This window comes from Gracilinanus agilis, chromosome 3 (genome assembly GCF_016433145.1).
Source record: "Gracilinanus agilis isolate LMUSP501 chromosome 3, AgileGrace, whole genome shotgun sequence".
NCBI lineage: Eukaryota > Metazoa > Chordata > Mammalia > Didelphimorphia > Didelphidae > Gracilinanus > Gracilinanus agilis.
Genome location: NC_058132.1, coordinates 649,540,566 through 649,552,294, shown reverse-complemented (window position 1 = coordinate 649,552,294; position 11,729 = coordinate 649,540,566). Strand labels below are relative to the sequence as shown.

Genomic DNA, 11,729 nt, shown 5'->3' with positions numbered 1-11,729 from the left:
TCTCCCTCCCTCCCTCTCTCCTCTCTCCCTCTCTTTTCTCTCTCCTTTTCTCTCTCTCTCTTTGTCTCTGTCTCTCCTCTCTGCTCTCTCTCTTTTCTTCCTCCTTTTCTCTCTCTGTCTCTCCTCTCTTTTCTCTCTCTCTCCTCTCTCCCTCTTTTTTCTCCTTTTCTCTCTCCTCTCTCTCTCTTTCCCTCTCTGTCTCTCTCCTCTTTTCTCTCCTTTTCTTTCTCTTTTCTCTCCCTCCCTCCCTCTCTCCTCTCTCCCTCTCTTTTCTCTCTCCTTTTCTCTCTCTCTTTGTCTGTCTCTCCTCTCTTTTCTCTCTCTCTTCTCTCTCCTTTTCTCTTTGTCTCTCTCCTCTCCTTTTCTCTCTCTCTGTCTCTGTCTCCTCTCTCTCTCCTTACTCTCTCTCTTTACACTCTCTCCTCTCTCCCCTGCCCCTCTCTCTCCATCTATCTCTCTGTTTCACTCTCTCTTCCCTACTCCCCCAAGTCCTCTTGAATATTGCCTCCAAACCAGTGCCTCTCCACAGTGGTTCCATAGTAGCTCGTCCTCATATTTTTATAGAAAATAGAGGAGAAAAGGAGGCCATCCCCCAAGAGCTCCCCTTTCTCTGCTCTTCCTCGTGTCCTATCTCTCATTCCTTCTACCCCTCTCCTCCACTTCTGTCTCATGATGCACTTTTTTTTTTAACTCTTACCTTCCATCTTGGGATCAATACTGCCTACTGGTTCCAAGGCAGAAGAGCAGTAAGGAGCTTGGCAATGGGGATCCAGTGACTTGCCCAGGGTCACACAGCTAGGAAGTATCTGGGGCTAGATTTGAATCCTGTCTCTAGGCCTGGCTCTCAATCCACTGAGCCACTCTGGCTGCCCCATTGGCCTCACTCTTTGCCAATGCTAACCTCTCCATTAGTTCATGTGATCCCATTCCAAAGTGTCTCCTCCAACAGGCTGCCCCCTCTGTAACACTCATTCTGTCACTTGTTTCCCATCTCTCCCTCCTGCCTGGCTCCTTCCCTGCTGCTTGCAAACATGCCCAAACCTCCCTCCCTTGATCCTTCCATCCCAACCTCTGTCCTGCATCTCTTCTGCCCTTGGTCACTGGACTCCCAGAGGTCTCCTCCAGTAGGTGCCTCCTTTCTCTTCTTGGCCTCTTACAGTCTGGCTCCTGACCTCATCATCCCCCCGAAACTGTGCTCTCCAAAGTGGCCCATCGAATGGCCTCTTCCCAGTCCTCTTCTCCTTGACCGTCCTGTAGCCTTTGACATGGCAGCTCACCTTCTCCTCCTCGATACTTTCTCCTCTCCAGCTATTGAGCGCCCCACTGCCTCCTGGATCTTCTCCTACCTCTCTGACTGCTCCAGGTCACTCCTAGCACCTCTGGGTGTCCCTGGGGACCCTGGCCTGGGCCTTCTCTTCTCTTTCTAGGCCACTTTGCCTTGGGATCTCATTGGCTCTCATGGGCTTCATGACTGTCTAAGCCGATGACTCACAAATCTCCCTTTCCTGGCCCAGGCTCTCCCGAGGTCTCCCCCTCCGACTGCCTTTCAGACATCCCAAGCCAGATGTCCAGGAGGCATCGCATTTGATCCGTCCAACACAGAGCTCCCCACTCTCCCCTCTCCCGCTGGCCCCACTTGTGCCGAGGACACCCCAAGCCCCCAGGCCCTTGGGCTCCCCACCTAGGAGTCACCTTGGAAGGGACCACTGGGGCGAGCCAGCTTCGTCCTCGCTTCTGATCCTGGCCTCTGGGCTCACTCTGAATATCACGGGCCTCCCAAGAGCCGCCCTACACGTCCTGAGCATCATCCGCCTGCTCCGCACAGACTAAGGACTCCCCTTCCTGCACAGTCTAATCTCAGACTCAGAGGGTGCCCCGGGGCCACTTAGAGGCTGAGTGACTTGCCCAGGACCACACAGCCCACATGAATGAGGTAGCAGGATTTCAGGCTGCCTCTCAGAGGCCCTAGGGATGACAAGTCAAATTATAAAATAGTTCCTGGGAGACAGCGAGGTGACTCAGTGGACTGAGAGCCAGCCCTAGAGAGGAGAGAGGTTCTGGGTTCGAATGTAGCCTCAGACACGTCCTAGCGGTGTGACCTTGGCACTTACCCCACCATTGCAGAACCTTTTATCCCTCTTCTACCCTGGAACCAACACAGTATCGATTCTAAGACAGAAAGTAAGGACTTAAAACCAAAAATCTAGTCCCTGCCCTCAAGAAACTGAGCTTCTACTGGGCGAGGCACCTGGTGCCGGGCTCCTTCGGGGTCCCCCATTCTCAGATGTTTCTCATCCGGCCTAAGAAACAGAGACAAAGAGATTCATCTGGGCATAAAAATACCAACAAGGAAGGAGGTGGGAGACAGAGAAAACGGGAGGGCCTGAAAGCGGAAGAAAGAAAGAATAATTTAACATGACAGCCTGTTTATTTTGGCTGAGGGGGAGGGAGAGAGGGAGAGAGACAGACAGACAGACAGAGACAGACAGGCAGAGACAGACACAGAGAGACAGAGACAGAGAGCAAGAGACAGAGAGACAGAGAGACAGAGAGCAAGAGACAGAGACAGAGAAACAGAGACAGAGAGAGCAAGAGAGACAGAGACACAGACAGACGGAGAAACAGAGACAGAGAATGAGAGAGAGAGAATAAGAGAGAAAGAGAATGTGGGGGGGGGGGGGAGAGAGAAAGAGAAAGAGAGACCAAGACAGAGAGGGAGAGAGAGGCAGAGAGAGACAGAGAGACAGAGAGAGAGCAAGAGAGACAGAGTGAGAGAGAGAGAGCAAGAGAGACAGACAGAGACAGAGAAACAGAAACAGAGATAGAGAATGTGAGGGTGAAAGGGAGGGACAGACAGACAGAGACAGACACAGAGAGACAGAAAGAGCAAGAGACAGAGAGACACAGATAGAGAAACAGAAACAGACAGAGAGAGAGCAAGAGAAACAGAGAAACAGAAACAGAGACAGAAAGAGAATGTGAGGGGGGAAGGGAGGGAGAGAGAGAGAGAGAGAAAGACAGAGACAGAGACAGAGAGGGAGAGGGAGCTAGCAAGAGAGACAGAGATACAGAAACAGAGACAGACAGAGACAGAGAGATAGAGACAGAGAGCAAGAGAGACAGAGACAGAGATAGAGAGGCAGAGGCAGAGACAGACAGAGAGGCAGAGACAGAGACAGAGAGACAAAAACAGACAGAGAGGGAGAGACAGACAGAGACGGAGAGAGACAGAGTGAGAGAGAGCAAGAGAGACACAGAGACACAGAAACAGAGATGGAGAAAAAGAATGTGAGGGGGGAAGGGAGGGAGAGAGAGAGAGAGAAGGAGGGAGGGAGGGAGAGAGAGAGAGAGATTGAGGTCTTTTTTCAACCCGAGAGAGACCACACAGGAAAGCAAAGAAGGGATTGGAAAGTGGGGACAAGGGGCGGAGCAGGAGAGAGGCGAGGAGGGCACCGGGAAAGAGGCCTCGGCTTGGTTAGAATGAAGCGAGGGAAGCTCCTCGGAGAGACCCATCATGGGGGTTTGGAGGAAACGAAGTAAACAAACAAACCCGACCCAACAAAGAAAACCAGGGCGAACCAGAGAGCGGGGCCCTGGCCAGGAAGGGGCTTAATTCAGGGGGCAGAGGCCGGGGAGGCCGGGGAGGCCAAGGGCAGGACTCCAGGATCCAGCCAAGGGCAAAGGAGCCCCGAAGAAGGCTGCTGGGCGGGCTCTACGCGGGGCTGTCCATCCCAGGGGGTCTCCGGAGCCTTTGAACTTGAGCCGCTCGCTCCCTCGCTCCCTGGCTCCCTGGCTCAGCTCACTGGCCAGTTCCGCAGCCCGCCCTCCCGGGCACACAGGCACACACAGCCGGAACAGTGGGTCCCCCACGGCTCCCTCCCACCCCCTCTTTCTTCCCATCCAAGGCTCAGCTGGAGATCTGGCTGCCTGCTTGGGCCTGGAGCGGAGGTTGTTTATAAAATTTCTAGTAAAGAAATAATTAGTATAATCACATTAAGAGATTTGGCTGTAAAATTCCTGTAAGAGGGGCAGCTGGGCTGTGCCCGGGGAGAGCCACGCTGGGCTGGGGGGGGAGGGGGCTGCTTTCCGCCCGGGGTGGGTTTCTTTCTTCCTTTGTTTTGGGTTTTCCCTCTCCCCCTGCCTGGGAAATGCAAACAGTTTCCTTTATGATGGATGTCCCCTTCTGTGGTCCCTGACCTTCGGGGGGAATTTCTGCTGAGCTTGGTGGAAAACCTCGGGCCCCGCGGTGGATCCCATATGTGAGGGCTGGGGGGGGGGGGGGGGTCCTCGCCCTCAGCCTTCTCCAAAACAGAACAACAATAACACAGAGAGGGACCGAAGGAATCAGGCCTGTGGGGAGGCTCTGGACAATGTTACAGGCTAAGAAGAAAGCAGCGCCCCCCCCCCCATTTTTTTTCTTTTAGAAAAACAGGATTTTCTATCCCTGGGAGTTTCTAGTATTTCCTGTGCAGAGACAGACAGACAGACAGACAGACAGAGGGAGACAGAGACAGAGATGGGGACAGAGAGGGAGAGGGTGAGAGAGTTACTATCAAGGCTTCTGGATCTCATGGAATATGAAGCCAGAGCCATAACTAGGAAATTCTGAGCCACGGGCAAGGACAACCAAACCCTCCAAGGCAATCAACTTTTTACACATTCAACTGAGGCATCGATGGGGGGGGGGCGGGGGGAGACCTCTGGACAGCCCCCTGTGGGAGAGGGCTGGAGCCCCTAAGGGACCATGGGGTCAAAGCCCAAAGTTGCTGCTGGGGGAAGGAGTAGGGTAGACTCAAGCCTGGGAGAAGCCCAACCCAGGGGAGTCTGGGGAGAAATCAGCCCCATCGGGCTGAAATAATTACACTGGAAGCGTTTTAGGACTCAGCCTTGGAAGGACAGAGAGGGGGGCTCAGGTCTCACTTCTGACCCAACGGGACTGTGTGACTTGGCTTCTAAGTGCCCCCAGGCAGCTCTGGAAGACTCTAACTTACAAAGATCTTGTTCTTCATGGGCAGAGGAAGGCTCGCCCCCTAAACTCCCTGTGCTAAGAGAACCCCAAGTCTCCTACCTCTCCCCCCCCCACTGACTGACCCCCAAATCTTTGCCAACTGTCATAACCTCGGTGGTTTCTATCTCCTGAGGGAGTACGCAGGCTGTCAGTGCCCTCTCCGTACTGGCATCCTAGGGCAAAGTCCTGGTTGCCCAGCCCAAGTTACCTTTTTTTTTTTTTTAAACCCACCTTCCATCTTAGAATTAATGCTGTGTATGGGTTCCAAGGCAGAAGGGAGGTAAGGGCTAGGCAATGAGAGTTAAGTGACTTGCCCAAGGTCACACAGCTGCGAAGTATCTGGGTTCATATTTGAACCCAGGACCTCCTGTCTAGGCCTGGCTCTCCATCCACTGAGCCACCCTGCTGCCCCCTTCCCAACTGCCTTTTTAGAGGAAAGGAGAGGAGATATAACCAGCACAGATCACAGCTTGGGCCAGATGCAGAGAAGTCGGGATCAAGCCCAGCTTTCATCCAATGCGCTCACCCTCCAGGGTTCTGGGTAGCCTTGGCTCCCTTTGGAGAGCACGTCCAGAGCCCCATTGGATGTGGAGCTGGACGGGACCTCCGAGACCACCCAGGCCAGACTAGCTCAAGACAGCGCTCTGCCCCAAGACAATGGGCTGGAAACGCTGAAAGGCAGGAGCGACCTGGGCCGCAGCTGCCCCGGCACGAAGCTCAGTTGTTCCAAGTTAGTTGAGGGGAGCTGAAGAGAACAATGGCCCGAAAGCCCGCCTGGCCCAACCTCTTCTCCAGAGAGCGCCGGGCACGGATGGCAGTAGGGGAAGTGGGGCCGCCTGGCATCCCCCCAGTCTGGCGGGTTCCGGAGGTCTCCAAGCAGAGCCTGTCTGCCTGCTTGTTAGGTGGCACATCATGGGGATCGGATGGCCCCTAATCAGGCTCCCAACTCCAAAATCCTGTGCCATCGACCCTCCGATCGCTGCCACCGCCCCCCTTCTCTGGCCCTGGGTCACGTCACTCTCCTCCGCCCGCCGGCCCTGCTGCTGGCATCTTTGCACCCCTCTCGCCCTGCCTGGCCGTTGAACGAAAATCCCGAGCTGGACTTCTCTGTCCCCGAAACGCTCTCTTCTTCTCCCTTGTCCTCTTTCAAGGCCCGACTCACCTGCTGCCTCCCCCAAGAAGCCATCCCTGATATCATGCCCTTTTCCCAGGATCTCTATTCCTCAACCCTCCAACACATTTTCCTACGAATAATGGGTAGGCTGCTATCGGCATTGCCATGTCGTAGATGGGGAAACTGAGTCTGAGGGAGGTGAGATATCTCCCTCAGGGTCACCTAGCCAGTGAGTGAGTATCATAGGCAATGTTTTTTGTTTTGTTTTGTTTTGTTTTATTTTTTTTAAACCCTTAACTTCCGTGTATTGGCTCCAAGGCAGAAGAGTGGTAAGGGCTAGGCCATGGGGGTCAAGTGACTTGCCCAGGGTCACACAGAATAGGCAACTTTTTTGAAAGCTAGGTCTTCCTCATTCCAAGTCTGGTCATCTGTTCACTGTAGCACGTAGCTGCCGGTGACCGTCCCCACCTCCGCTTCGGAATAAAGCCATCGAGGCTTTCTCAGCTTTCTTCCCTCCCTACACAGGCTGAAGAGTTGAAAACTCAGCTTCTCCAGGTGGAGGAGGGTCAGGAAAGGGCACGCAGGGAGCTGGCTGAGGCACAGCATGAGCTACGGGAGACCAAAGAGGACCGAGCCCTGGAGCGCAAGGAAATGATGGCCACTCGCCAAGCCCTGGAGGATGAGACCCGAGAAAAGGACATCCTGCAGATCTCTAATGTTGGGCTTCGGGAGGCCATCAAGAAGCTTGAGAATGAAAAGATCAGGTATCAGGCAGACCCTCACATGATAGCAAACCATCCAGATTTGGAGGTGGAGGTCCTGGATTCAAACCTCCACCCCTCCATGGGAACCTTCCCCTCTTTGCATCTCAGTTTCCTCATTTGTAAAATGAAAGAGTTGGACTAAATGAACTCGGGGATCCCTTCCAGCTCTAGATCTATGGCCCGATGAGACCTCAGGCAAGTCTCTGGGCCTTGGTTGCCTCATCTATAAAATGAGAAGGTTGAACTAAGTGGCCTCCAAGTTCTCTTCCAATTATGATCCGATGGTCCTAATTTTTAAGCAGGAGAGGCACAAAATCCTTGTCCTCACTCCAATCCCACCCAATACTCTCCCAAGCATTCCTTATGCTCTTGGGAAGAGAAGATTTACAAACACAAAGGGACTAAACACTCCAGTGTATAATTTAAGATCCAAATGTTTGGTGTCCCAAGAGGCCAGAGGAAGCAAGAGCCCCTTGGGCTGCCGAGGTAATATGGAGGAGAGGCCACTTGAGCAATCTCTTGAAGAAGGAGCGAGATATTGTAAGGAAAGGACTCTCGTGCTCTCCAACTCTAACTCCGTGGCCATCCCAAACTGAGGCAGACCTTGGATGGCTGTTCTTCGGTCCTTGATCAGCTCGGTCTGTTTCCTCATTTGTAGGATCCAATGGGATGGTAGAGTTAGAGCTGGAAGGGACCCTAGAGTTAATCTAGTCTAGTCTCCTCCTTTTATGGATGGGGAAATAGAGGCACGGATGGAGTTGGTGACTTCCCAAGGTCACACAGGTTCTAAGCATTGGAACTGGGATCTGAGCCCAGGTTTTTATTAACTCCAAGTCCACAAAAAAGGAAAAAGGCTGAACTAGTTGATCTTGAAGGCCACTTTGAGCTCCAAGACTCCATGATCCCAAATATTAGAAACATAGACATTCGAAGGCAATTTGGCAAAGGTTATTTCTCATCACTGAGAAAGCATAAACTATTGGGCCTCGACCAGTCATCCCAATGGCCTCAAGAAGCAGAAAAGTGAATCTTGCAGATTTCCGAATGGAGGGAGGCTATTGGTTGTCTTGAACCCCAGCAGAGTCACAGAAAGGATCATGTCTCTCTCAGTTTTAAGAGGTCCAAAGAGGAGAAGGAACAAAAGCTCATCATCTTGGAGGAAGCCAAAGCGTTGGTCCAGAAAGAGGCCGGAGAGCTCAGGGTGTACCTCCGGGAGGTGGAGAAGTCAAGAATGGAGGCCCGACGGGAGCTCCAAGAACTTCGAAGACAGGTACTCCAGTCAGGGTTGGGTTTGGATGTTTCTTGGCTCCTTGGTAGGACTGCAAGCAAAACCCCCATCCTGTGTGTTCTTAGGTCCCATATCAGAGCATCAGACTGAAGCTCCAAATAGATGTGGTGATGTGACCCTCAGAAAAAGGCATTCGGAGCATCCGTGGTGAGCCCCACACCACCCACCAGTGGGGAAAGTGCTCTGGAAACCTTAAAGCACCCTAAAATCATGACATAGTCTATCTTTGGCTCTTATGTGGAGGGAGAATTGGATTTGTTTTCTTTAACCCCAGAGGGAAGAACCACAAACAACAGGTGGAAGATAAAGAAAAGCAGATTTAGGTTTGATAGCAGTAAAAACTTTCTTAAACTTGGTACTCTCCATAAGTGTAAGTGGGCTCCCCTGTTCTGGGGGTCTTCAGACCGAGGTTGGATGACCACCTGGGGTCAGAGCTCTAGAGCTAGAAGAGACTTCAGAGACCATCTAGCCCAAACCTCTCTCTTTTTTTAAACCCTTACCATCCATCTTGGAGTCAATACTGTGTACTGGCTCCAAGGCAAAGAGTGGTAAGGGTAGGTAATGGGGATTAAGTGACTTGCCCAGGGTCACACAGCTGGGAAGTGTCTGAGGTCAAATTTGAACCCAGCACCTCCTATCTCTAGGCCTGACTCTCCATCCACTGAGCTACCCAGCTGTCCCCCAAACCACTATTTTGAAAGATAAGGAAACTGAGGCCCAGCTAGAGGAAGTGACTTTTCCCAGATCATACAGGGAGTCAATATCAGAGGTGGGTTTGGAATGGTCAGTCCTCTGACTTCAGAACCAGGGCTCTTCCCAGCCATCTCCTTGTTGAGGGGGTGGCAGTGGAGCATCCTTCTCAAGGCATGGATTGGGTGGTTGCTGGTGTCCCTTCCAACTCTGACAATCTGGGATGTTGTCCTTAGTGGATCCAAGAGAGTTTCCCAACCAAATTTGGAGCAATCAGCAGCGGGACCGTACCCAAGCTTCACAGAGAGAGTGAATAAGATGGATGTACCAATAGCAGTCACCCAAGCACTCTAACAAGGGGGTTTGAGGTCCATAGAATAACAAGGATGGTCACAATTTTTAAATAGAACAGCTACAATCTGGGGATTAGCACGGAACTACCACGGAAAAAGAGTGTTAATTTGACCAGCACTACTAATGAGAGCCAGATTCGTCCAGCAGGGACAGCTTGCCTCCTCTCAAGAGAGGAAAGCAATGTTGGTGATTAGCCTGGAGAAAAGCCTTGGGGGGTGGGGGGACACAGGGCTGTCTTCAAGTAGTTGAAGGTCCATCCCGTCAGGGGAAGATGGCCTGGCCTCAGTCCGCTTGGCCCCAGAGAGCTGAATCAGGAGTGGTGGGTGGGGGTTAGAGGGAGACAGACTCCAGTTCAACCCTGGGAAAGAACATTCCAGTCACTGGAGCCGGCCCCACGTGGAGGGGGCTGTTTCCAAGAGAGAGCGAGCCAGGGAGTAAGTGAGTGAGCTTCCTCCTCAACCCCCATCTTGGTCAGCTTTCCAGTCCTCCTGGGGTGGCTGCTTCGAAGGGTGAACGAAGGGTCCCTACACGGAGGAGAACGTAAGCTCTTTGAGGATGGCCAACAACGCTAATGATGGCCAACACTTACTTAGAACTTGAATTCTTTTGAAGTTCTAAGATTTACTAGATTTACTACTAGCCGAGATTTACTCCTCCGATCCTTACAAACAACCACATGAGGCAAATGCTGGCAGATGAGGAAACTGATGCTTGGAGGAGCTACCCAACCACTAGGCTTCCAAGGCAGCGCCCTCATGGAGAAGGTGCCGAAGGCGGAGTCCTTGGGCATTCCTTGTTCCTTGGACATTCCATAGCTGTGCGACCCTTGCACAAATCCCTTGACTTCTCTCAGGCTCAGTTTCTCCATTTGTAAAGTGAGGATAATCATGGCACCCACTTTCAAGTTCTGTTGTATGGTTCAAATGAAATCAGATCAAATCTGTAAAGTGCTTGGAAACCCCAAAGCACCAGATCAATAGGAACTGTTATTACCATTTCCGTGGCCTTCTCACTATCCCTGGCACCTGGGGCCCAGCGCCCTAGTGACCAAGGGGCCTGGGGACCATTTAAAAGGCGTTTGTTGGGTTGAATCCAGAGGGGCACCTGGTAAAGGTTTAACAGCTGGATGGAGGAGACGGTCCCCGAGACCCACTTTGCCGCGGAATCTGCATTTTTCATGCTTTCTCCATCACCTTCTTAAGGCTAGATGGTGAATGTTTTGCAAAAGACCAGTGGCTGGTGTTGCCCCTCAAAGCTGAGTCAGCGGCTCCCACAGTCCCTCTGAGGGGCTCCAGCACTGCCTCTCCCGAGGTGCCAGAGCAGTGACCCTCTGCCCTTCCCACAGGTAAAGACCATGGAGGGTGAGCTGGAGAAGAAATGCAAGGAAGCGAGCGACCTGCAGGCCAGAGTCACCCAAGAAGAGCAGCGGGTGCAGCAGGGCCTCTGGGAATCCATGGAGATACAGAAGGCGGCGGCCGAGAAAGAGGCCAGCTGGGAACGTGCTCAGAAGGAGGTGAGAAGGCAGCAGGGACTCGGGCCCTCGTGGAGGGGTCCCGGGGGCCCTTGTCCATGGGGACGAGGGCAGGTGGGCAGAAGCGAGTCCAAAATGTCTCACAGCAAAACGGAACCAGTGAAGAAGCCAGGAGCAGGAGAAGGCACGTGTGGGGAAAGTCTTTGAGAAAGCGATCTAAGTTTGAACCCCCTCAAATTGCTGAATGCCCTTATCTTAGGGTTCACAGTTCCATAGCTGAGAGAAACTCAGTGGACCTGGATTCAAATATTGCTCTGCCACTATCTGTGGGATCTTGAACCAGGCAAAGAAATTTTAGGTTACTCTCTTCATAACTCTGCCAGCGATGGGGAATATTTATACACAATTATAGGTTGGCAGAGTAAGAGACGGCTTTCTATAAGACGTGGGTTGTGGGAGCATCTCGAAGGCAAAGAGGAAGCAGAGGACCTGAGTTCAAAATTCCAGCTCAGACACATATATACAGTGTGACCTTGGACAAGTCATTCCCTTCCCTCCACCTAGCCTTTCCTTAGAAACCTGACCTTCTGTCTTGGAATCAATACTGAGGATAGGTTCTGAGGCAGAAGGGCAGCAAGGGCGACGTAAGAAGGGCCAAGTGACTTGCCCAGGATCACACGGTGAGGAAGTGTCCGAGTCCAGACTTGGATCCAGGATGTCCCATCTCTAGGACTGGGCAAAGAAAGACAAAAATGAAATTCTCTGCCCTCTGAGTGCTTACAGGATAGCAGAGACAGACAGACAGACAGACAGAAGGAGAGAGACAGAGAGAGACAGAAAGAGACAGAAAGAGACAGAGGGAGAGAGACAGAGAGAGACAGAGAGACAGAGCAAACAGATGGATGTACATATTTCAAAAGAGAAATAGAAAGGTTTAGTTACACAGGGCTAAAGAAACGTTTGTGATAACTAGTTCTCGACGGGGTTCTCCTTTCTCTATATGATTTTTATGTGTATACAGGGAGTTCTAGTAGGATTAT

At 52.2% G+C, this 11,729-nt stretch overlaps 1 protein-coding gene across 1 annotated transcript in view; it reads left to right on the top strand.

Annotated features, from left to right (window-relative positions):
* LOC123242023 (ciliary rootlet coiled-coil protein 2-like) overlaps positions 1–11,729 on the top strand; it is a 129,112-nt gene that overhangs the window by 78,938 nt on the left and 38,445 nt on the right. Inside the window, exons 24-26 of the mRNA XM_044669518.1 lie at positions 6,648–6,886; positions 7,997–8,156; positions 10,564–10,731. Of these exons, the coding sequence (XP_044525453.1) occupies positions 6,648–6,886; positions 7,997–8,156; positions 10,564–10,731 (567 nt within the window). The remainder of the gene's footprint in view (positions 1–6,647; positions 6,887–7,996; positions 8,157–10,563; positions 10,732–11,729) is intronic.